Consider the following 27,862-nt stretch of genomic DNA (forward strand, 5'->3'; position numbering starts at 1 on the left):
TGATGTGGTGCTGCAGGTTTTTCCGGGTATTCCTGCAGCTGAAAAAGCAAATGCGCCACTGGAATTATTGAAGTCGCCCCGGAGCACCAATTAATTTTTATTGTTGTTTTTATTTTATTTTTATCGTTGTTTCAATAAAATGTTCAAAATTCTAAAAATATTCATGAGCGAGAAAAAATTTCCGGATATTAATTTGACCTCGCGTGGTATTCGGTAAGAAAATTCCACACTGAATTGTGGTGGAAAATCAAATATTTTTAAAATTAATTTTTCCATTCTCAAAATGGGTGGTAGACTTGATTGTTAAGTTGCCATGGTAACTAAGTAATTTCTACTCATTGCAGTTGCATGGGAATACCCTTTCAAGATAGAAAGTAGTATTTTCTTCAATTGTTCCATAAGTTTTCAGTAACTACAAGTGGTAGAAAATTGTTTTTTTTTCCTGCGTTTTTATTAATGTGGGTTATGCGCGCTTTAATGATATGGAATTCATTACCAGCGTCAGCAAGCATCAATCATCAAACATCAAAAAAACTCCTGTTTTGTTGCAATGAGGAATATTGCACAGTCAATAAAACCAACAAAATTCTTTGTTCAAAAAATTAATCGATTTGAAAATCATACTATATGCAAAATATGCGTGAAATTGTCTGATGTAATGATCAATCATCGTACCATGACTCATTTACTCGCATTAATAGAGGATTGTGGCTTCAACTTGAAGAAAGAAAATTTGATCGAATTATATATATTTTATTAGACATAGACAATTGATTGTAAACATTTAAAGTCCTGCATTTTCGCCATTAAGAAGAGAGGAGGTGTCCTACGAATATAGAAAATATCTTAGCTTTGTAATTAAAATGTATATCAAAACTAAATAATTGTGAACAAATAAAAACCAACCTGTAAAAAATGATCTATTATTGTAAATGTCGAAAAATTTCCAGTATAATTCGAGAAAAAAATTTCCACAAAAATACCTCCTTTGCCATGGTGATCAAAATAACGTATTAAGATTGGCTCAAAATTACAGGTGTGGAGTTTTCAACAAAGTTTTAATGATGATCGAATTTTAAAATAGAAGTTCAACACATGAAAAAATAAGTTTTTTGTTTGATGAGTCGCCTCTTTAGGGTAGGCCTCATTAGAATGAAATGATTTAAATCGCGGTTTAAATCGAGTGATTTGGGATTGACATACCTTGAGGTTGGACTGGCAGTGATGTTGAAAACTGCATGTCAGATCAGTAATTAAAAACTAAGCATCGCAATGTCCTTGCATTTTTCTGATATACTTTTGTCGAAGATTTTATAGAATGTGAAGGATATACCTTCACATTTAGAAAGCACTTCTATGTACTGTCGACTTTTGAACAAAAAATATATTCAAATTACGTAAATGACAGTGCTTTATTAATGATTAATAAAAACATTTAGATTCGCTATTGTTGAATGAGATTATTCCTTTTTCACGTGGGTTGACAACGCGCCTTCGGAAAATATAATTAAGCGAGCTTTTACTTTGAGGTATCTGTTGGTTTCCATTGCATTCCGATGCAGATGTATTATCTTTGATTAATCTTTCCTTTTGTGTCCCGTGAAATGTTTCAGTTGGCAAGTGCACACCTACGAACTCCGAAAAGGTCATTTGCCTCACCTGAATTAGTGCTGCGCCAGTCCCATTTTGAAGCGGATCGAGGAGTTCCAATTCACTTTCACAAAAATTTCAGTTACTTCGGCGATCTTAAAAATAAATATGAAAATCCGTTTGGCATATCACGTTCCACAGATGATTAATTCAGTTTTCTAATGATATGACACCAGTTGAACATTGGTTCGTTTGACTGAATTGTTGTACAGGTTAGGTTGGTTCTTATGTGGATTGGTATCATACAAAATTCGACAATTTTGTTTTTTCACGTACCCGTTCATCCAGAAATAGGCCTCATCTGTGCAGATGATTTTTCGATGGAAATTAAGATCAGTTGCCAACTGCTCCAGAGCCCATTCAGCGAACACCTTCAGCTTCGAAAGGCCGAGTTCTTGTGAGCGACACGAAATCGACTGCCTCGGATTCTCCTGCACACTCTCACAGACAAATATTGCGTGTAGATCTTGCGTTTTGTCAACGTATGGGTGTTGGTCGACCGTTTATTGAACCAGTGGACTCGAATTCATCCACTACATCGCGGATAGTCCTTTCGGTAACAACAGAACATCCATTTTGATGAAACAATTATTATTTGCACGTGTTGTTGAATGCGAAACAGACTGAATAGATGCCAAATCATTCGACAGATGTAGCTTCAGCATGTGGGCCGTTATCAACTGTCAAAGTTCTGAAGTCCCTGTTGGAAGATCCATTTCTGATATAATGTAAGGTTGGGCCCCTTCTGATTTTTCTAGTTACTGGATTGCTATCCTAAAACATTTTTCAGTTTGACGATAAAAATCTGGTTAGTCTCGATAGACGTTTACAAATTGAACCGGATTTGAAACGAGCTCACCCAGCATTAGGTCGACGCATAGCACGTTCACTAAGAACTGGCTAACATATTGACTTCTAACACGTTATGTCATAATGAATGATTTGTGTGACACCAAGTGCAGCAAAAACGTTGACGTGTTTGCCATAATTCGTATTGTAAATTATAATCATTGCCATTTTATTTTAAAATCTATTGGCTTTGATAGCTGTCCATTGGGTACAATCAATAGTTTTGTGTTTAAGACTCAATCAATTTCATTGTTCGTTGTTCCAATAAATTAACATTTTTCTTTTTATTGAAATTGCCTAATTTTAGTCTGAACTTTTGATGTTGTATTGAAGTAGTTTTTCGAAATGAATCAAATCGCCACTAAATTTTCAATATCTGGGGTCCCTTCTAAACGTAAATGTCTTTTTAACGACTGCTCCATCGCTTATGGTATTTCCAAGTCTGTTGAAAAGTGAAAAATCAAAAAAAATTATAGAAACTGATTACAGCAAATAATTATAATTGACAAAAAATTCAGGGCACGGTCACCAAAACAGAATTTTACTGCGATGAAACGCAGTAAAATTCGGTTTTGGTGACTGACAGTCATGATATTAACATTTGAGTGTCATTATTTTTGAATCATACATGACCTGTGGACCTAGTTATGCATCGTTCTCACAATTTCAATCACTGTCACTGTCCTAATCAAATTCAAACAATGAAATTAAATATTCGAATATGATTGTGACTAAATTTTGAAACTTTGCATGAATGCTTCTACAGAAATTCACAGGTTTAATTTGATATTATGATTATGACAGTGACTAGACCCTAACTCTACTGAGACAACTCAAATAAATATGCGAATCAAATAAACACACCATTGCAAAGAATACATAGAAGAGATCGAGATGAAAAACGAATTTCCACACTCCGCTGTCCACATAACTTCACAAAAATATGACAGAAACCCTTCAATTCAAACTCCATCTGAATACCAACATTTTTTATATGATATCCAGAAATCTCGATATTCTAATCAAAACTTATTGGTATAATAACATTTTAAATTCGAATTCGAATGTTCTGAATAGTGCTCCCCACCCTCTCAACTTTTGAACGGAACATATCAAAGTCGGATACAATTCACGAAAAATGTACTATAAACTCACTTCAGTTCATTTCAGTAAATATTTAAGTTAGTCACCATTCACTTCTTGACAAAAATGAAGTTTGTTTACAAATTTATCATGGATTTCTGGGGTAATTTCGTTAGAAGCACCTCTTATTCTAACCATGGGCTCTGGACTAGACGTAAACTTAAGATTTCACTAATCCTGACTGAGGTCGGCATATCCCCTTACGAAGACGCCATCTATGTGATAGAGAGAGAACTCATTGCGTTGCTGGACTTACTGTCCTTGAAAGACAAGCCTGAGTAGCAGAGGTCGACATCTCCCTTTATGAAGACGCCAGCTATGGGATAAACAGAGAACTCATTGCGTTGCTAGACTTAACTGTCCTTAAAAGGCAAGCCTGAGTAGCAGAGGTCGACATCTCCCTTTACGAAGACGCCATCTATGGGATCAACAGATAACATTATGTTTTTCTGGACTCAACTGTTCTTAAAAGACAAGTCTGAATAGCTGAGGTCAACATCTCCATTTACGAAGACGCAATCTATGGGATAAACAGATAACACAATGCATTGCTGGACTTGACTGTCCTTAAAAGACAAGCCTGAGTAGCTGAGGTCGACGACATATCCGTTTACGAAGACGCCATTAATGAGATAAACAGAGAACTCAATGAGTTGCTGGACTCAATTATCCTTAAATGACAAGCCTGAGTAGCTGAGGTCGATGACATCTCCCTTTACGAAGACGCCATCTATGGGATAAACAGAGAATCCAATGCGTTGCTGGACTCAACTGTCCTTAAAAGACAAGCCTGAGTAGCTGAGGTCGACGACATTTCCGTTTACGAAGATGCCATCTATGGGATGAACAGAGAACTCAATGCGTTGCTGGACTCGACTGTCCTTAAAACACAAGTCCGAGTAGCTGAGGAACGACATCTCCCTTTACGAAGACGCTATTTATGGGCTAAACAGGGAACTCAATGCGTTGCTGGAGTCAACTGTCCTTAAAACACAACCCTGAGTAGCTGAGGTCGACGACGTCTATCTCCCTTTACGAAGACGCCATCTATGGGATCAACAGAGAACTCAATGTGTTTCTGGACTCAAATGTCCTTGAAAGACAAGCAAGCTTGAGTAAGTGGGATCGACATCTCCCCTTAAGATTACGCTATCTGTGGCACATCAGGTAATACAGATGATCATTCTAAGAGACCAGGTTTACCTATCCACTGGCTGGGATAATTGTCATCTAAGCAATTGAAAATAAACTCAAAAGTGGTTAGAGAACGATGAATAGGACGTGAGTTCAAATCCACCTCGACCAGATATTTTTTTCAAAAACATTTTTAAAATAGGGATGAATCTGCAAAAGTACATGACTGACAGGCTGCGAATAGCCATAGCCACAATTTCATTAAAATCGAAAAGAATACGCGACGTAAAGTTGCAATACCGATCTAGCAATATCCAAAACCATACGATGATGATCATGATGCTTGCTCTCATGGTATTATTATATTATTAAATAACAAAGTTTTCTTTAAAATTGGAAGGTTATCGATACAATTTTGAGGTCTTGTATCACTTTCGATGATTTGATGAGTCTAATGTTCCATATCAATGTTTTTTTTGTTTCACTTTGGTAATAATATTGTAAAGAATATTCTATCGTGGGAAAGAAACATATCTTCGTTATTTCATTCAGTAGGCAGTCGATCATAAACACTTGACGCTGAGTGAAGTGAGGTTAAGAGTTGGGTGTGTAACCAATGGACAAAAAGAATTTTCACAACCATAAAACCGAACAAAGATTCTTTGTTTACCAAGCACGGCTCACCCGTCTTCGTGGGTGTTTCATGTATCTATAAATTAATTTCTTGCACGACCTTGGAAGTGACATGGTTCTCAACGTTTTTTTTGTTCTATAAACAATGTATTAAATTCATTAATAGAAAAAGTAATGTCAGTCATTATTTCCTATTCGCTTTGTGTGCCGGTGATTTTTCCGAAGGAAGTCTTTTTGAATAAGCAGAAGTGACGTAGATTAATGTTCGAAAATTAGTTTTTGAACAATTGAGGGCGTTACAATGCCGGTGATATATAAGAAACTTAGTATTTAGGTAGTGAATAATTTGTTTAAAAGAGCAATTATTCAGAGGTTCTTGTTACATGGGCTTTTTTAAGTGTTTTTCTTTTATGTTTTCAAGAATCGTTTGACAGAGGACACACATCTCCAATTTGAATTTATTGAAACATCTAATCTAATCGAATGATATCTGCAGTTTTTCTTTTCATTTGATTTATTTTCAAACGTCCTCGACTGTTGAGATGTGAAATATGTCAATGTTATTGATTCACTTCTGAAACATTCAATAAAGTACAAGGTTTCCTCTGTTATTAATTAGTCTGTTACAATTTCGCCACTATCCATAGCTTTCTTCAAGACGGGTAGCCAAATACGCTCCATTTCTACGATCCCCCATAGAGTGTTTCATTCATCGTTTGATTTCAAAATGTGTTCTGCCAATTTTGATCTTGTTATTTATCTATTTCTGATGTAATCCCGATGTTCATTCTCACGCAGTTTTAATGGTGTTGAAGTTTCACCAGTGTGACTTTTACCACAAGAGCAAGGTATCTTGAAAATGCACTTTTATCATTTTCGTATTTTATCATCGAAATGCTCTCTTCTCTCGAAATGAAAGTTTATTGTTGAAAAACATATGGATATTTAGAACGACAGAAGCCACTTGGGATGTTTCGAGCAGTTACTCATTGTTAACACTTTTATGAATTAAGGGCCCAAGTGGTTGACCTTTCTCGACTAAATTTATGACCCCGAGCATTGTGAGAGATAATTTTTCAAAAGTTACTGGGAACACATTTTCTCAGCCGATGCATTAATTCTGTTCTGAGAATTCGGCCGAGAACTATTTCAGTCTGTTCAGGGATTTCGGCCGGGAACTAATCCTAATTCTTTCTATAAATTGATGGATGTAGCCTTTACTACGTGGAAGGAAATCATAGTGAAAAGAGGAATGAAACTTTCTGTTTTTTACCAGTGATGGTCACCAGTGGTAAGAAACATAGAAAGTTTCATTTTCCTTTTCAATCCTAATTCTGATTCTCCTCGCAACGAGGTTAAACTGTTATTTTCTGTTTGTTCATTTGTTGGTGTTTTTAATAAATTGTATAACTTGTAAATGCTGCGTCCGTCTGATTAATAATTCACCTATCACCAGTCCCAACATTGAGTTTTGTATGTGTGAGTAGGTATAGTATACTATATAGTTTATTTGTTGTTTTGCAAGCATCACATTTTCAATTTTTCAATTCGTCTTATCCTTTCAGATAATCCTGTTTCTCCGTTAACCTCCTGTCGCAACCCTATGAACGACAATCCTCAAAAGTCGAAACTTCTGCGAGTTCGAGATTAACGGAGTCTCACCTTTTGAAGTGCAATTCCTAACACGTATAGCGTTCGAATCGTGGAGGAAACTAGTAGCGAAGTTAGGAAATATTGTCTCACACTAGTCGTAGTTTCATTAACATTAACTTTCAACTTTCGTATACGCAATATTCCATAAGCAAACCTTTTGTTTCATTGTTATTCACTTTTTCTCTCAATACAACAGCTTATAATTTTATGATTAAATTGCAGATATACAAAACACGACTGAAATAAGCGAAAGTAACAATCAACTTCGAAGCGCACCACAACATACAATTCTGTACTTTAATATTCAATAATGATACACCTACAATGAGTGAGGTGCGATATGGTTGGATTATGCACCAATGCGTAAATGTGTACAGTTATGACTTTTATGAGTATGTGAGTTTGCGTAATGAAATGTTAACTCGATAACAAGTAGGAATGTTTGTTATATATCATTTAGGAATTAGTGACGGGTTGTTGAATGTCTTGATTCGTGGGAATATTGGTAGGTGGTCAAATATTCCCCTATAATCATTCTCTGGGATGAAAAATATGGAGGTTTTTGTTCTCAGTTCTCATGAGATTCGAATGTTAATTTCAGTTATTTCATATGTCGAGGTTTTGAGAAAACACTTTTGTAGACAAGGCAATGCCTGCAGAAACCAGAGAACATTTTCTGGAACTACTTTTTTGAATTCATATGTGAGAAAAAATATTTGTGTTGATAGTAGATGATAGTAATTTTGAAAAAAAAGGCCAAAATTCAAACTTTTCATCACTTCCAGGGAATTTTCACCTTCAACAATATGAATAAAATAAAAATTGTGACGGAAAACTTCAGTTATTTTTTTTGTGATTTGAATCTGAATAAACATTATTATTATTATTATCATTATTATTATATAGGTGTAGAACTTTTAGTTCGCCCCGATCAGTAACTGCGTAAATTCTATAGCTTGTTATATTTGAACTTTATATTTCATAGTGGTTGTGAAAACGTTTCGGAGAAACAAATTGTAAAACTGAAGAGCTATAAATAGGAAAGTGACACCGTTTTATAAAACATTATAGACTTTATCAATATTTTGTAAGGCCTTTTACAACCACTACAACATAGTTTTATAAACATTTCGGCAGTTACTATAAAATAATTTAAATACAATTTTATAACAGTTTCTTAGTAATTCCAAGCTTCATAAAATATAATGCAGTCTAAAACGATAACGATAAAATATGAATTACTGCACTATATGTGCAGTAATTCATATTTTCAACTCATCTAATGGCAGTATTCCGAATTGCTATCATTTTATAATGGCGTCGTTCTATAAAATAATTTGGTATCAGTAGCAATGTGTTTTAGCTTCTATGTTACCACTATAAAACTGTTAAGAAACGCTTAGTTTTAGTGGTGATGGTATTGGGGCAGAGTCGGACTTCTTTTAAAGTTATATTATCTATCGGGATGTTTTGCCTAAGAAGCTTCTTCCATCCGTTATAAGGCAGAATTTCGAAGAAGTGTTGAGCTAGCGATTTGAGTGTATATAAACATGGTGCTACATTTAAATCGACGGATTTTAATCATCGACAACCTTTTCCTGTTTTCAGCAAGAACAAAATTGAAGCGCTAGGTAACGTGAGTCTTAGTCTGAAACGAACCACTTTTCTTAATTTTTTTCCAATGACCAATATTACACGGCGTTATTAGGTATATATTTATTGGGACGCTAGTAAAATAAAACTGACAAATTATACTTCATTACACGACTTCTGAAATCAATGTCAGCTGGGTCTTCTTAAATGCTGTATTTTATTCTTGGTGACAGCAAATATACATTAGCGGAAGCAATTTGATTTTATAACAGTTATTTTATTGTTTTGGAATTGTAGTAAATATACCAAACTATAAAATAGTTGGGAAATTATCATTGAAGTGACAATATGAAAATTAATTCAAAATTGTGCTTGAAAGCATTCCAGTAAAATAATGTCATTAAAGCTACAGGAAGCGGTTATAAAATAATCTTGAAGTAGTTTTATAAGAAGTATAAAAACCACACAGAAAAGTGCTATGAAACTGCTACAAATCAATTTACTTTTACAGGAAAATATGTTTTATAAGTTAATTGTAAAAACGTTTCTGTGATAATTTCGTGACTATTTTATAACGGATTTGTCAATTTTATTTTATAAAAGTTTCTATGACAAATTTATAAAACAATTCTATTGCTTACAACTGTATTTTGTTCACGGCTCGTCTAATATAATCAATTAGCATTTTGGAAGTAATTATAAAATACCAACAAAATGAAACTGTTGCAGCACCATGAAATTAAAAAACAATTTTGCTGGCAACATTTGTTGTTGAATTGCTAGGGCAACCAGGGCGAGCTTCGTTATTCACATCTTCTTGACCTTCTGTAAAAAGCTTGTACCACTTTTGAGTATAACATAACATTAATGCCTGGGAACTGTGACCATATGCTCGAGACGAGTGTACCAACATAAAAAATAAAAAAAAACGCTAATCGATTGTATGTAGCTCGCGAAATTTGAACAATTTAACTTATTTTGTGAACAGACTTCGTATGTGGAATAAAAAGAATAATACATATAAGTATTTCTAAGTTGTATAATTGGTATACATCACCAATAGAAATAGAAAGTTTTCATTATACACGTTATTTTAAAAATAATTGATTTTTCATTTATTTTTTAACTTTCAGAAATTGCTTGACGAAAAAATTGATCTGATATAAATAATTACAAACGTATTCTATCAAAAGGTTTTGATATAAAATCAACATGGAAATTCATGTCAGTTAAAAAGGAACTAGAGTTGTACTAGAGTACTACTCAAATTTTTGATTAATCTTGTTCATTACATGTCATTAATAATGTCGCCTGCGTGCGCTATCTCTGTGAAAGTCGTAACTTTTCCGATATTCGTCGTTACGCCAAGAGCAACGTGAGTCCTCAATAAGTTATCAATGATTAAAAACATTTGTAAACGTAAAATACCTGTCAGTCGAACAATTTACTTTTAATCCAGCTGTTAAAGCTTTGCTCGTAGAAAGTTTTGACGTGTTCTTTGCTGGGATACGAATGTGCGCCTTGAAATGTCCGAGTGGCGCCTGATTAACCGGTGAGCTTCCGCTTTACCCTTCCTCACGACTGAGTTGTCCCCAATACGAGAGTGGTTTGTAGAGTTTCCGAACTAACAAAGATACAAGACATTTTTTTCAGATTTTTTTATTTCTTTTCCAACATAGTCTCCTTTCAACTCTACACACTTCTCTTAGTGATGCTCCCGTCTTTGTAACCCGTCCAAATAGTACTCGGCGTTTTTCTGTGCAAAATAATTGTTCACGAATTGTGATTGCCTTTTTATTTGACGGAAATATCTTGTGTTCCGAGTGGCGCAATTTTTAGATGGGGAAACAAAAAAAAGTCGCTTGGGGCTAGATCTAGTGAGTGAGGTGGATGGTCTAGCAGTTCAAACCGTAATTCATGGATTTCTGCCATGATAACCGCTGGGGTGCGAGACAGTGGCGTTTTCTTGATGAAAGAGAATTTTCTCTTCCTGCGAATATGGCCGTTTTTTGGGTAAGTTCTGCCTTTAGCTTGTCCAGTAATGATGCGTAGTAGTATGCTCCTATAGTGGTTTTTCCTTTTTTAAGATAATCGATTGGAACAACGCCAGGACTATCTCAAAAAACAGTCGCCATACTTTCCCAGCCGAAAAACCAGATTTTGATAATTTTGGAGCCGTTTGGTTCCCCCTTTGCAGTCCAATGTTCGAACTGTATTTTTATTTAGGGCGTATACTAGTGCATCCATGTTTCATATTCAGTATTCAATTGGCGCCAAAACTCGGATTTATTTCGCCTGAACTGCCCAACAGAACGCATGTGGAAATGTGCATTCAAACATGTTTTGGGTCTCACGTGAGCAAACGCGGCACCCAACGAGAGGACAGATTTCTCATGCTCTTATGTTGAGTTACTCGAAATATGTGACAAAAACGTTCTTTTGACACGCTCATAACTTCTGCTATCTCTCTCACTTCAATTCGATGGTCGTCTAGCAACATTTGGCGAACTTTGGCGATGTTTTCGTCGGTAGTTGCAGTTCTTGGACGTCAAGAACGTTAATCGTCTCCCAAGCTCTTACGACCACGTTAAATTCAGCTGCCCATACACAGAATCCAACTTATCTTTGATTTGCGTAGGCCTTTCACCAATAAATATTTAATGACAGCTTGATACTCGATCTTGTCCATTTTTATAAAAATACTCACTCAAACGACTGTTAGATAACAACTGAGGGTCCAACTTTGACTAGTAACTGTTAACAGATGAACAACGAAATTTACTAGCTTCTACTCACGAGTGCTGCTTTCTTCATGTTGACATCGGAAACTTTCCAGATCACCCTCGGATATCCAGGAATCAATTTGGAATTTAAATTGTTACTTGTAAATAGATTAAACGAATTGGGCGAAATTTAATAGAAACTGCTGCGACTTGGAAAATGTATCTTTCGAATTTGAAAGATGACACCATTTTCAAAAGTTATTCCATGTTTCCTGTATATATTGGTAAATCGTGGTAAATGTCATCAGTAAAGAAACAAAAATTTGTCAATTATCACACCAGATAGTAAGCTTAACGTTTCCGAATTGTTGTCAAATTTCGTAGCTGACGCTGACAGGTTTCCCTATGTAGACAGAGTTTCGAAAAAAAAGCATCATCGCCCATCAAGTAAGCCGCGTACGCGTAATCAAGCTGAACCGGAACAAAAGAGCAACGAGCGTCCTTGCGTGTGAGTCAGAGAAGGCCTTGCCGTGAACCCAACGGTCACCATTTGAACGAACACCTGATGCGATGTTGCCGGGCTTACGCAGAAAAAAATGACAGTGTCATCAAATTCTACGGTGGCCTCGTTTTATCGGTAAAAAACCCAGATTTTCTTTCTCTTTCTCGCGATGCCTTACCAAGTGATGAAATGTCGAGGTCTCACGTTTGTTCCTGGAAAATGACCGTTGTCGCAATGTTCGTATTGAGGATAATTCAAGTGGACGGTATAGTTTCTCTTAATATGGAGCAGTATTGTAATATGCAGTTTTATTAAAAACGGATATAAGTTTCTACCCAGTTATGGTTAGAAAAACGCGCTTTTTTTACTTCTGTATGTTGTGATATATTTTTCAAATAAAGTTTCTGGAGATCAAATCGTTAGGTGTAGTTTTTGAAAAACTATGGATCTTCATCAAGTAGCGGCCGAATCAATAAAAAAAAGTGTAATAATTGATTTCTCGATCACCTCCTTAGTGATCTTGTTTATTTAGTTCATTATAGTTTTGAGTGCATTAATTGAAAAAAATTAATGAAATATAATAGCAACTAAACAAATATTTATTTATATATGAAGAAATAAATAAATAAAAGCAGTGAAGATGATGACAATAAAATGAATCTACTCTTTTATGATAAGCAAGACGAGTAAACATATTTAGCAAATGAGAAAATATTATTGGGGTGAGGAGGGAAAATCTCAAAAGTAATTCAACTTATTCCTGTGATGAAACAACATGAAAAAACAACAAAAAGCTGTTCTCGCAGACAATTGTCATACTGTCTGCTCATCAAAATTTCCAACGTTAACGTTACTGGAAAAACTTAATATGCCCATGAGGCTGCAGTGTATTTTGGAGAATTGGAAGAAACGGAAAAGTCTGAGTGTCCTCTACCAGCTAAAAAATCTAGCTTCTTTGATTGAAGTATCAATATGAATACCGAAATAAATAGAAATATTTCGCGTGTTTTCTGTTATACCGCCAATTTTACTTAAAAATAAAGTTTTTTCAGTCTATTGTACCCCATTTTTTTTGCTATAATTAAACTATTGCTAGAAGTCTTTATTCAGTTCAAGCACATTTTTGCTCTTGGCCTATAATGTAATTGTTTGAAAATATTGTTATGCCATTTGTTTCTAATCTGACGTTAAATACTGTCGTAAACATCAAATTTCAGTTACGTATTGATAACTTTCCCACATAGGTACGTTTAAACGAAATATACTTAATCGAAAACTTTCGGTATTGAAAATACTTTTAATGACTTTAATTGAATAGAAGATTGAAATTTTGATCAGGTCTGATGTTTGTGATGCGAAGGTACCTGTATCTGTAGAGTAGGGAGGGTCAGTGTAGGCCCACAGCACTTAGGCACACAATGGGTCACAATGGATGCCCATGACATCCATGACGTCCTCCCGAGGAGTTGTCCTAGGTCATTGTCCAACCCGGTCTTTCCAGGATGGACATGTCACTAGGAGACATCTCTTTTATATCGGCAGGTGTAGGCCAAGACTCGCCGAACATACACTCTCTTTGGCAATCTTGAGGTGTCTCACGGCGGCCTCCGCGAAGGTTTTGAAAGGTGCAGCGACATTACTGTCGTTGCGCGGCTTCTTCAATCTTCTTGGGGTTCCCTCCATGGAGGTGCACAAGTGAGGGCGCTTTCCTGCAGAGGCAGCCGGTTTCTTGCCGGTATTCAAGACGGAGCTCTTGGCGCCCACCACAAGAAGTTCCCTTTCTATTGGATGTGGAGTGAGGGAGGAGGTGGGTGCACTTATAGTTGCTGCCACTCCTGCCTCTTTCGCTCTTTTTCTCCTTTTGGCCTCGGCGCCGCAAATGCGCTTACGCCTTGCCATTTGATTACATCTCGAGGTTATCTGCTATGTCCAGCATCATTCCGAGCGGTAGGTTGGGGTGGATATTTCCGTTCGTCCCCAGCCACCTTAGATTGAGATGAGCACTTCTGTCCAGAATCGGGATTGGTTTTTGTTGTTTCTGTTTTTGTGTTTGTTTCATTCATGTGTGTGCCCACGAGTAGCAGGAAAAGAGTTGGTCACCTCCGGCAGAGCACCGCATTACCAGAGGTAGGCTTATTATTACAATGAGGTTTCGGCTGGTTCCCCAAGGGGAGCGTTCGTAACCCTGCGGCCATTCAGGTATCGGCACGATTCCTTACACCTTAGCTTGGGTAGGCTGGTCCGCGGTGGTATGTTTCGCAAAGGCTTTTGGGAGGTTTTAGTTCTCCTCACCCTACTTATTTCTGCCACTGGCCGGAGTCCGGCGACCCCGTCCATAAGGCCACATTGGCTTCCCGGACAGGGGTGATGCGAAGGTATGCAGATTATTTCACAAAATTCAAAATTTATCCTGAAATTCATCTGCTATAAGCAGACTTGTCTAGTTGAGACAGGAAGCTCTTGAAATAACTCATTGGATTGAAAATGGCATGTAGAAAAATGTACATGTTCAACAGACAAAACAAATAATTGATTTGTCATAACCGTCATTGAATAGGACAAAAAAACTGTGGAAACTATGGCATCATTGGCAGACTTTCACGTGATGTAACTGTAGGCATGCATAGATAAACAGTATAATTATCAGTAATTGCGTTATGATGAAATTTTAGTGGTTGGTGTTTCTCGAGTCCATCATTTTATTAATAACATATTTATTCCTCATAACTTCATATATTACTGAAAATTTTTAAATAAAGTCAACTTTATAATTAATACTGAAGCAATAACTTTTATTCGATACTGATTTGGTAATGAGCTCATTCAGTTTTTTATTGTTTTGTTTTTTTTTTTGGCTTGCTGACCGTTGTATACTTGATTGTTACTCAGTGTTTCGCCGTCCAGGATGCTGGTCATCGTCAGGAGTACTGTCAGAAATATAATGAATATGGAAAGCGACCTTCAACCGAAAATTTAGTTGAAAAAAACCGGGGATATAAGACATTGACACAATATGGAGACATACATATTGTCATAATGAACGGCATAGGATTCGCTAATTGAAGAATAAACTCTGAAACAAGCCAGAAAAAGTAAACAATTTGGTGAATCAATATGATGCGAAACAGAGAATGGGAGTTTCTCAATGCTACTATATGTTATATAGACACCCCCGAAGAAGCTTTTGTATAGCGAAAACGTGTTGTGTTTTGGTGAAACTGTTTAATGAAGATAACACAATAAATTACTTCTTGAATATATGTTATACATTTGATTGAGTCGCATATTTCCTGTTAAGCATAAATAGAATAATCTGGAGGTGATGAAGCAAATAGAAACAAAAAAAGGGAAAAAATACATACGTGCATACAAAACTGAAGTGCTCATTCATCAGATGGTCACGTCATAGATATGCAGTCTGGTATAATAGGATTGGAATATCCAACGTATTATTCTAGTATTTCTTTAGTGGTTTTGGTATTCATTCGGAAACTTTGACGTCGTATATTTCTCATTGAAGAAACACTTCATTGTGAGATTTTCGTTGGATAAATTACAAAGCCGCAACACGTGTTTCGTTTAGTATGAAAACGTCCGAAAAAGCTAATGTTTAGCGAATCACACGTGTTGTATTTTGTAAACTGTTCGATGAAAATCTCAAAATAAAGTGTTATTTAAATATGTTATAGATTTTCATCAAGTATTATGTTCATCTATGGTTGTTTGAAGTTATTAAGTTACTTCACGAGTGACATTCACAGATGAGATCTCAGTACAATAATCAGAACTTTTTCACAACTTTTTTTGTAATTTTGTCACAATCAATTGCATCTGTTGAAAATACGATTTCCATACCAGAACACGCGTTTCTCTAGCCAAGTTAGTATCATCAGGACTGGAATAAATCATTGCAGACGATAACTTTTAACGAAAGTATCAGACTATCAATGTTAAATGATCAGTATTCACTGGACGTATGTTGAAACAGGGTTTGAATTTATCAAACAAAGTGTTCTTTTACAATTTTCGCAATATCCCCCGTAAAGTAATTATTATCTACCGTCCCCTAATGGCATTCACTCGCAACATGCACTCGAAGTCTTTTTGCAGCTGGCATAGATGTTTGATTAAGTTAACGAACAATTTTTAAATGAATACGATTCTGCTGTCAGCAAGTTCTCTTACGAGCGGTGTAATTTTCTCGGTAAATAAGGAGTGGTGGGATATAATTACTTCTCTTGTTAGTGAAAAACATTGTCGAGGATGTGGTCTTGGGCGGGGTAATGCAACTCCTCACGTGAACTACACATTATCTGATCTGAATTATTGAAACGTTGAAGAAAAATAGTTATTTATGTAGATAGTCTTCAAAAATCATGTATTTGTGTCTGTAGAGTAGGGAGGGTGAGTGTAAGCCCACACTTAGGCCACATGTGTCCCATTTCACATCCTCCCGAGGAGTTGTCCTCCCCAGTCATCGTCCATTCTGTCTTTTCCAGGAAGGTGGACAGGTCACTGGGAAACATCTCCTTTATCCTTATTGACGATAACTCCGGGCACTCGCATAGGACATACGTGACAGTCTCATCTTTCTGTTCACACATCCTGCCTAGAAGTGTGTCCACTAGACCCATATTATGGAGGTGTTTTGTTAGTTGACAGTGGCCAGTGAGAGATTGAGGGATTGAGCATTGGTGTAACATTTGGCTAGTTCCGCAATTGTCAAAGTCATGAGGCCGTAGGTGCCACTGAGTCCTAAAATTCTTAGTCCAGCCGCTTCCTTGGCTAAAGAGTCGACAATGCGATTACCTTTACTCCTGTCATGCCCTTTAATCTACCTCAGGATAATGTTATTATCTACCGAGGCTTTGGCTAAATCTTGGTGACACTCTAGTACTAGCCCTGAGGTTACGCGTTGTCTGTTCAAGGCTAATAGGGCTTGTGTGCTGTTAGTGCAGATTGTTATGTTTTTGCCAGAAATTTCCTTCCTGGTTATTTATTTTGTGGCTGTTGAGATACCAGCCATATCTGTTTGGATCACGCTGGTACAGTTTCCCATTCACCACTTAGAATTAGGGTGGGGAATCAATTGTACCAGACAGTTCTGTTTGAACCAGCGTGGTTCAAACAGAACTGTCCGGTATCTCAATCGCCACAAAAAATAACCAGGAAAGGAATATCTGTCAAAACATAACAATCTGCACTGATAGCAGCCAAGCCCTATTAGCCTTGAACAGGCAACGTGTTACCTCAGGGCTAGTACTAGAGTGCCACCAAGAAATAGCCAAAGCCTCGGTATATAATAACATTATCCTGAGGTGGATTAAAGGGCACGACAGGAGTAAAGGTAATCACATTGCCGACTCTTTAGCTAGCTAGACCAAGAATTTTATGACCCAGTGACACCTACGGCCTGATGACTTCGACAATTGCGGAACGTCACACCCATGCTCAATCCCTAAAGAGATGGGATGGAATCAAAGGATGCAGTCTTCCCAGGATTACCCTGGGCGACCCTGGAAAGCTGGCGCCGAAGTAATATCTGGCGATGACCAGGAACAGTAGGATTTCTGACTGGCCAGGCCACTGTCAATTAAGGAAACACCTCCACAATATGGGGCTAGTGGACATACCTCTATGCAGGATGTGAGAACAGGAAGATGAAATTGTCAGGCATGTCCTATGCGAATGTCCAGTTATCGTCAATAAGAGAGTGTGTGTTCGGCGAGTATTGGCCTACACTCACCCTGCCTACTCTACAGATACAGAGATACCTTAATTCTAATACAGGCGAATAGGCCTGATATAGTTATTCTCGGCCATCAGAGCAAGACGATATCGTGTTGGAGTTTTCAGCTCCGGGTGAGACTAATATCGCTCGAAAGGGAGACGAGAAACTGATGAAATATCGAATTTTTCTCTCAGTCTGTTGTGGAATGATGCCAGCTCTTCTTCAGACTTTCAGAAAAAAAAATTATAACTCATCTTCATTATTTCCCTCATGAACAAAATACGCAATGTTATTATTCCCAATTACATTGAAAATGATTTCAAATGAAAACTCTTTTCCACTACTTTACCTATTATCTGACTTGTCCACTATCATTGTTTGCTTTTTTCTATTCAGAAATAGATCTAGAATGTAAATCTGTAAGGAAAATATATGGTGGTACAATTGAAATAACGAAGTTCAAATCTACTTTCTGTTCAACCAGAAGCTCGCCAAATTAGAAACAATTTTATTGTCGCACTTAAAAATTTTCATAAGTTTTGTATTTATAAGTTTTGTATTTGTACTTTTTGCAAATCTCTTGATGTCGTTCCTGGCGGATCACTCTACATATATTTCTTTAAATTATGTTCGTATTCGAATACTAATATCAATTTTTATTTCTAGGTAAGCTTCAACCAATCAATGAGGTGGGTGAAATCTATCGCTTCGTAGATATTGGCAATCCAAGTAAGTCGATAAGCAACATTGTAACGTCGCCTTCACCTCTTCGGGAATTTCAATTCTTTATAAAGTCCGTTCCATAAAACAACGATACTCGCATAACACACATCCGATCCTATCGCTTCTATATAAATATTTTCTCTTCTCTCTATCGAGAAATGTCCGTAAATTCGAGCAAATTGACGTTAATTCTGCTCTTGGGCGGTCGCTGTACTCGCGATGCGCGATCGTTTTCGAAACGATCGTAAATTTGTCTGATTTTTCTAAGACGTTTTCGCTAGAAGTCATCGTCGAGCGTATTTATTGTTATGGAGCGGGTTCGTTAGATGTCCTTGGGGCATGCCTCGGCCGGTCCGATAGTAATGAGCCAGCTGCCTTCGGCTTATAAAACTATGAGCGCCCGCTGAGATGGATCTCGGCGATTAAAAGGAGAGTTCGATGACGGTTGAATTATTGCGGTTGTTTTTGACTATTTGGTCTTATAGAAAAAAAACAATGATGAACTTTTTCAATTGGAAGGAAGTTGTATTTTTTTAGACGATTGCATTTTGAAGGATTATTGAAAGTACTGAAACTAGACTTTTTTCAACCTACTGAAATTGTACTTAATATAGAGAAGAACCTTTCTCACATCAATTTTAGAAGTTTTATAGATATCATCCCAACTTCCACCAGTGAAGATCATGGCCGTATCAACAGCATTATTTGACCGTGAAATGTATTAACCTGCCTTATTGCGTTTATGTGAGCAAGAAAAAACATCGGGCCAAGTACTCTTCCCTGGGGTATACCCACATTTATTTCTTATGTTGTACTGAGCTTGCTACTAATTTTAACAGTTTGCATTCGTTCGAAAGAACGAAGTCATTTCCACGTCATTTTCAGTATTTGATTTGTTTATGAACCCGAATTGCAGTGTTATCATGTTATCGAATTGTAGTAAATATCATAATATTTACTGAAGAAATCTATTGTGACAAATTAAAGAATTAACTGTCTGAAACAAATTTATTTCCTACAATATTTCACTAATCACAAAGTAATTTATTTACAACACTTAGCAACTAACGCCTAATTTATTTCCACTATTTGAATTTCTTGTTCAGCCGCTCGATTCACTTTCTGAACTGCCCTCTTGGGTTGGAGAGCCGGGCTTGTATCGGTAACGGTCCTTTCTAGAAATCTGTGGTCGGTTCCGTTCTGGAGTTTTACCGGCGATTCCCGACTGCACTCTTTCGCGGTGATGTCATGTGTTTGTTCGCTGAGTCGGCCGGCATATCGGTCAGGGGTGGCGTCAGTTTCGTTACTCTATTAATTCGATTTTTGGCAAAATCATTGATGACAGAAATTGGTCGCTAATTGTACATATCATTTTGACTTCCAGTTACTCTACTAACTTTTCACTGGGACGGTATATTAGCCTTTTTGTAACAGAAATTTGTGACTGGTTCAAAAAATGGGGAGGATGTTACTTAGGTTTCATTTATGAAGTTTTCGAGTGAGTCACATTTTTCAGTTTTCTTTGATATATTTACACCTTCATTATTTAAAAAAATATATTTAAAAGATCAGCTTTTTCTTCATTGTGTCACTAACGATTGAATTTTTTGTAACATTTCTCAGTCGTTTTCCCTTGCGATTATGAAATTATTCTCTTCGGATCCCCATATCACGATCTTCAAGTAATAAGTAAATCGTGTCTATATTTCAATCGTATATAAAACGATAGCGCAATACGTCCATCAATCGGTAAACGTTTTCTTTGTTATTCAACAATTTCAATGGTACGGCAAGTATGATCTCATGCATGCATTTTTATCTTCTAACCGTTGGAATAATGGTCGAAGTATGTGCTACGGTGACGGCTCTGTCATCTATTTTTACAGTAATGTCACAAGATAATTATTCAACAGCATTCCGCACCTTTCAACAGTCCCGTTCCGCAGGTACAATATGTCGTTTTGGTTATAATACTTCAGTTGATTAATGCAAATATATAGGATAACAAAGGACTTTTACGAAGTCTGCAAAGCTTCACCTAATGAATCAACTTGAACTGATACGAAAGTAGAAAAAATAGTCTTTAGTAAAAGATGCTACTGGCCAATTCATGATTACTTTGGAGCAAGTGCCGCACCCGAAGTTATCCTAGATTATGTTACATAAGACCCATTGTACCTAATATATTTTTTGAAAAAGGCATTGAAAACATTTTTACCAAAGACTAAAGTTGTCTTGTTGACTATAGACACATGAGATTCCATCATCTCTTAAAATTCTGAAGGAGATAGCAACTCCCTTTTGCATCCATGGTTCTGACACAGACAACTAATGCTATCCTCAATTTATATTTCTTCCATTGTTCCATAATCGAAAGAGGTCTTGGGTCCTGAATGAAAAAATGACGAAAGTTTTTTTTAGCACGGTTTCCTTATGGCTAACAGAGATCAAGATAATATGTGAGCATAGTTTTCGTTTTCTGCTATGAACTTTGATATTATGCTCGTCAGATTTTCTCCATTTGTGTATCTTCCCAACTTTCTCACAAAGCTTTCTTCTCGAAAAGCTATTGTCGGTTTTCTTTCAGATATCTTGCACTATACTTGCATTTCGATTGTTCCGATTAATTCAGTACCTTCTTAGAACCTTTCAATCCACCAAATAATTGAGTGCTAAAAATGTTTCGCAGTTAATAACCTTGTGGACCAATCTGATCCTTGCATGTGGAACTTTTGTTGACGTTGTTCCAGCAAATTAGTGGTATCATGCATGCATTTGTTGTTTAGAAGTTATCCTTCGTCTTCGATTGTATAGTTTCGGAATACCAAAATAAACTTTTTTTTAATTTTCGCTATGAGATGAAGTTTTCTCGAATACAATGCGACAGTGCAATAGAAATAATCCATGAGATTTCTTGGCGTTCAGATCAGAAACAATTGCCAGGTGAGGAAGTCATCTTGGCTCTTTATAATAGTTCTATTTTTATCTATCACATATTTGTCACATTATACTTAAGATGTAATTGATCCATTCCGTCATTTATTTATAACTCACCTGCTTTTATAAATAGACTGATTATCGTTAATTATAGAATCTTTAAGAATGTAATAAATTCGTTGTGCATCTTCTGGGACTCGACTGATTTAGAACGTATAAATTAGGGACTTTATCGAATGAATAAAATTATCACATACAAACGAATAAAACTGCGATATACCTATTTTTTTTAATCAGAATGATGTCAGTTCTGGTATAGTAGAGAATATTTTTTTATGAAATTATTTCAGTTAGGTTGTTGTCGTAAAAGTAACCAATTCCAATTTGTTTCGTGTATTGTATATTTGAAATCATGATTTATTGTTGCCAAACTATCATACTTTTTCCACGACTTTTAGGAGCGGTAGGCTACTGTCCGTACTGACCGTAACTTTTTTATTTGAAGGGTTAGAGCCAGGGCCTGATTTGGAAATTTGGAGGGAACACGACGGAACCCTCGATTTTTTTTATAAAATTTGAATTTTTCAACTTCCCGCTAAGAAAATTATTAATTTTCAAAAAAGGGGGTAACAGATGAAAATCGACGGGTTCAATAGATAGTGTCGTTCAAAAATTTCCATTCAAGTGATTTCGTCGAATAATTTTTAAAATTTTGAGCTCGAAGAAGTAAGAAATTGTTAGGATGACCTGCCATTTTTCGGATTTTTTTACTTGTTTTATTTCTCTTCAACTCATGGGTACAAATTACACATTAAATAAAGTATCGCCACTGAAATGCTCGTTCAAATAAAAAATAGATAGAATATTAAAACTTGCAATCAGGGCTTTCTGATATATCGATAACAATGTTATGTTTGTTCAAGTATTCCTAATGAAAATGCAAAAACATGTTAGCTCCGTCTGTTCGTCTGTCTATCTGTCGTCTGCTGGTTGTGTTTATGATTTATTTCCCGTTTGTCACGAACGAAATGAATTATTTATTCAAAATTTCCACCATCAATTAGATTTTCGTTGGTATACAGATCATATAAGATTTCGAGAGGAGTCGAAAAATGAGAAAAACGTTTTATCGTGATTTTTCCGAGAAATTTCATAGACATCGCTAATTTTTTCGATAGCTTTAATAGTACTGGAGATATTTACGAAATCACAGTTTTTTCCAATATGTTCGAAAACATTTTTTTAAGGTTTAAAAGATTCATGAATAATTACTCCAATATCTCAACATCTCCAATCGTTGCAAAATGATTCGATGAATTATGATTCAAACCTAAAAATTTTCTGGGTCGGAGACAAGTTGGAATTAAAAACTGAAAACGTCGATAAAACTTATATGACCTCTTTTGTTTCTATTTAGCAGATGAACGAAATGGCTTCATAAGAGTTTTCGGTAGATGACGGTTCAGGATTGGTTGATAACTGAAAAAGCCTTATTTTGTGTTCAAAAGTTTCTACATGAATAACATTGTCATAGAACCAATTAAGTCAATGTCAACGGTTTCCATAACTATTCTATAGAAAGAAATGGAACTGAAATTTCTATCCAGTTCACTTTCGGTCGTTTCATCCATATAATATGGAATAGCTAATGACAGTGGAACGGTAGCCGGTTGGGTTGATGTGAATGGTTCGTCCCACTCTTTCAATCGACTGTCAGATGAATCGATGGTTCGAGCCGCGCAGCCGGACGATCGATTTTCCCTGCCTATCATCCAACCTGTGCCATAAATCGCACGTTAATTGGTAAGACCTCGTTAATCGTAGGGGGACGAAAGCTGTTCAACTGAAGAACATAATTCAAAACAGATTTTCAAAATAGTTTTCGAGAATTTTGAACTAAACAATTTGATTAACTACGATTCTATACAAATTGAAGTGGAAATATTTTTGAGAGAAATCCTTCGTCTCATAATGTTATCCAAAACGGTGCTGATTAGCCGATAAAACAAGTGTCTCCCGAATCTTCGAAGTACACCATGAAGGATGATAGAATTCCATGTAACTGACATTTTAAATCTATACTCTTCCATATATCACGCTGGATAACCTTTCTGTGAATGGTATCTGCTTCAATTCCATGACGAATGTACAAATTGAATTAAGAAACAGTGATTTTCAAGTAATTGTTCACATGAAGATAGTTGTTTTTGTTTTGTAGCTTATATTCTAATCAAGTTATCATCTACGAAACAGTACCGCCAACACGAAGATTGAACACCCTAAAACCGCGGGTGGTCGAACTACATCATCCTCGGCTGTCATCGGGTCCGTATTCATTTACATTGACAAAATTATTTATCTTTTTCTGTATGAGAGGCGTCTTATTTTCGGGCCTGTCACACAAATTCGACGGCATTAATTCACAGCTAGTTTAATGAATAGTGGGGAAGGATATAAATAAACTTTATGATATAAATAATGATATAAATGTCACTGCGTGAGACAGATTTCGTGTGTCCTTAAGGATTGTCGGTTCTTGTTTGTAAGCGTTGTGTATTAGCATTTAAATAGAAAGAAATTAATGGGGAATTATATTTTTTTTTCAGAGGATTTGATTATGTTCGAGATTAGTTGGATTAAATTTCGTCAGCTTTCGGAACGAGTAGAATGCTTGAATCTCGATATAGTGAAAGTGTTTCTTGTACAGGGTGTCAGTTTATTATAATGATTTAGGAAATTTTAAGATTGACTCAATGAGTGATTTTTTCAGATTTTTTCAATACATCAATAGCATTGTTAGGTATAGTGTTCTTCGTCATCAGAATCGATTAACGATTGATTAGCCCGAGGATGAGCCCCCTTCTACTGAGGATAAGGAAAGGTGGTAGTACTTTGTCGACTTTTTTGAAAGGGTTCAAGTCAGAGTACATTTGCTTCTAGCCCGTGAAAGCGCATCCAAGGCTATGGTCGGCCCAGAACCCTTCTGTGGGGTAGCGAAAGCATGTATGAAGACATCCATAAACTCATTGATGCAAGCCGATTGGTGGAATAAGCTCCCAGGAATGAGGCAGGCGAAAGAGTTCATGAAGAAACCATCTCCCAGATTCACGGAAGACCTGCTAAACCACAACCGTAAGATTGTATGGGTAGTGGTGGGTCTACTAATGGGACATAGCCGACTCAGGAAACATATGAGCGACATGGGTCTGATAGAAGAAACCCAATGCAGGTTCTGTCAAGAAGAGGAAGAAACCGCACTGCTTTGTGAATGCAAAGCGATAGCAAGGTTGAGACACGCAAGATGCGGGGAAGAGAAACCAGAGGCTGCCAGCTATATGAAGGGGTCAGTGTCAAGGCTATGGAGTTTCATCAAAGAAATCAAGCTAGACAATGAGTTCCAACAACCAAGAAGCATCACAGTAGATCTGAAAAGATCGCAGTGAATCAGGCCATGGGCCAGCTCCCCGACAATCTAATCCACATTTGCTTTGGAGTTTTTTCTCTATTTTTCATAAATACGATTGAAATGTGTCAGATAACATAAACACGAAGTCTTCGAATACAATATTTATTCTAATCCCATAACGAACATTAATAAACAACACGTGTGGACTCCAAGAATGCTTAGCTGTGACTGTCCTCATTCAACCGATCCAGGGTTACTCGTCATCTCCTACATTCGGCCATCCTGCAAAAGGTCTGTCCTCAGACCTTATTCTGACCTGAGAACAAAAAAATTATAGAAAAATTCAACAGAGCAACGTGTATTCAATGGTGACGTTCACCAAAGGTAACTTTTACCTTCTTTACTTACCCAGCAACGTTTGCTCAATGGTGACGTTCACCAAAGGTAACGTTTACCTTCTTTATTTACAGAGCAACGTTTGCTCAATGGTGACGTTCACCACAGGTGACGTTTACCTTTTCTACTTACAGAGCAACGTTTGCTCAATGGTGACGTTCACCAAAGGTAAAGTTTACCTTTTCTACTTACAGAGCGACGTTTGCTCAATGGTGACGTTCACCATGCCTTTTCTACCTACAGAGCAACTTTTGCTCAACTTACTTTTGGTCGTCTTGTATACTTATCCATTTCTTAAGATGATCTGGAGACATAACTTTTCTTGAGCGTCTATAACCTTCTATGAGATCTTCCGCTTCTTGACAATTGTGAGCTACATGTCATGAAATACCACAATTAAAACAAGTTGAACCTCCTTTGGATTTTTTCCTATTTTGGTCTTGATGAACAGGACGACTATTAAATGAAGGAGTTTGGTAACTAGCACTAGGGACTGTGATTTGAGATGGCATATCTCCCATGGTATTCAAATAAGCATATAACAAATTAGCATCAGTATACTGGGCTGATCTAACAGTACGAGCTGAATTTTTATCTGTTATACCACCTATTACAGCATCGACTAAACGTTCATCAGGAATTGCCAAATTGAGACAACTTTTGAAAACAATAGTCGCCTAAGTTCTGATCAGGTCTTGTGTCATAATTGGCAGCACTCTTTAGCAAATTAGAAAATGGAACAGACTTACGGAATTGAAGTTTCATTAAACGTTTTACTTCTTCCCAACTTGCGTCATATTTGGTATTTTCGTCGAACCAGTGCCGTGCGTTGCCTCTCAACCTCCCCGATATCAGCCGTAGTATTGAATCATCATCCCAATCGTATCTTGCAACCAGATAATCGACTCTACCAAACCATTGTTCTACCACTGAGTCATCTTAGATGGATCGAACAAAGGAACCAGAAACTCGTCGCCTTTTTGATGAGTGTACTTAACCTGCCTTTGTTTCAATGTCTTGAATTCAGATTTCAATCTTTTAAATTCCCGTTTCGTGGGACCATTACTATCACTACTGGCACTACTTGAGGAAATTTCCCGTTTTCGCGAAACCGATTGTTTCTTGTCTTTACTTTTTTTTACCCATTTTCACTTCAGAACTCTGTACAATATTACGAAGGACGTATTTAGATTATCATCCCACCTCTGTCTTTGTCAGATAACATAAACACGAAGTCTTCGAATACAATATTCATTCTAATCCCATAACGAACATTGATAAACATCACGTGTGGACTCCAAGAATGCTTAGCTGTGACTGTCCTCATTCAACCGATCCAGGGTTACTCGTCATCTCCTACCAATGATATCCAAATAGGCTTCAACCTGACTATACCAGATATTCTCTGAGCACATAAACTACTTAAGTGAGGTGTTGAAAACGTACGTTTTGACTTGAAGCGCCAATGCAAATCAGAACTTAGAGTTGAGTTTTAAATTACTACTATGTATTTCATAATTTTCAAATTTTATATTCATGTAGAAGGCGCTTCGTGCCACACAGCTCATGCCACATTGGATATTCTGTACGAGCGATTTGTGGGCATGTTCATCTCACGTGGAGATGAACTGGCCACCAAGATCGTAAGATTTGACCCCGTTAGACTTTTTCTTGTAAGGTTTTCTCGAGTCGCAGGTGTATGCGAATAAGCCACAAACCACAGCGGTCCTCAAAGCCAACATAACCCATATCATCGGTCAAATTCAGACTGATTTATGCGCCAAAATCAAGGAAAATTGGACGTTTTGGATGCGCTTCACCCAGAGAAGACGTAGCTATCAATAGGTCTTCCGAACGAATAACAAAATTTAAAGATAGGAAGCACTCAATGGAAGACCATATATTTCCGAAATGTATTATACGAGTCTTTGTTTTGGTACATAATCTTCCGTAATGACAAATTTGTATCGAACGATAATTTTTCCGTTTCACATTAACATATTCAAGTTTGTTGCGAAATCGTAAGCAAGATCGTTATAAACAAACCGTAATTTTTCCGTGTATGTCTCGGACAGTTATTAATATGACGACAATTGAAAGGAATGTATGTGAAATCAAATATTTCTAATTACTAATCAAGCTGTTTGTGTGATTTTTTAATTAATATTCCGTTAGTGTTAATTAGTGAAAAATTCATTTGAAAGACAAATCACTTGCGATATTAACGATTGTTTTTGTTATATTTATTTCTTTAACGATCATATCCTTGATTATATTTTCTTATTGACATCCAGTGAAACATTGAATCAGAATTTGTGATTATTATGTGGTAAAATCCTTTATTAACGCCATACAGGTTTCAGTTGACTAAATTTTAAACTTAGACTATGCAATCCACTCTAATTTTTGTTACTAGGCGAGCATTAGTGACTTCAACTACTATCTCCCTACAAATGTTTGTTAGTTGTTTTCCTATTATGAATAGAACAAAAGGAGAAAAAACCTTCGTTTGAAAACGTGATCTCCGTAGTAACGGATAAATGAAAAGGCTGCATAAAAATAATTTCAATCTTTAACTCTTAAATGACATATTACAAGCATATTTTTATACTTTCCCTTTGGACTGAAAACACCCCCTTCAAAATGTTAAAAGAAAATTAACTTGATTGCTCATTTGTGAATGTAATTCCTTATCTGTTTCCGTTTAAAATCTGGTTTTCCGTTAACCAGCTGTCGAACCCCTACGAACGACAACCCTCAGAAGTCGAAACTTGTGCGAGCTAAGGATT

At 36.5% G+C, this 27,862-nt stretch overlaps 1 protein-coding gene across 3 annotated transcripts in view; it reads left to right on the plus strand.

Annotated features, from left to right (window-relative positions):
- Positions 1-27,862, plus strand: part of LOC111502532 (Death-associated protein kinase related) — a 361,534-nt gene that overhangs the window by 185,948 nt on the left and 147,724 nt on the right. Inside the window, exon 1 of one of the 3 annotated variants that reach the window (XM_074175627.1) lies at positions 18,281-18,300. The exons of the other annotated variants lie outside the window; for them this stretch is intronic. Within the exon in view, the coding sequence (XP_074031728.1) occupies positions 18,296-18,300 (5 nt within the window). The 5' untranslated portion in view covers positions 18,281-18,295. Of the gene's footprint in view, positions 1-18,280; positions 18,301-27,862 lie in introns of those variants that run through there. 3 annotated transcript variants of the gene reach the window in all.

The sequence above is a fragment of the Leptinotarsa decemlineata genome, unplaced genomic scaffold (genome assembly GCF_025532065.1).
Source record: "Leptinotarsa decemlineata unplaced genomic scaffold, Ldec_3_MD MMD2_tig00001064_RagTag_RagTag, whole genome shotgun sequence".
NCBI classification, from domain to species: domain Eukaryota; kingdom Metazoa; phylum Arthropoda; class Insecta; order Coleoptera; family Chrysomelidae; genus Leptinotarsa; species Leptinotarsa decemlineata.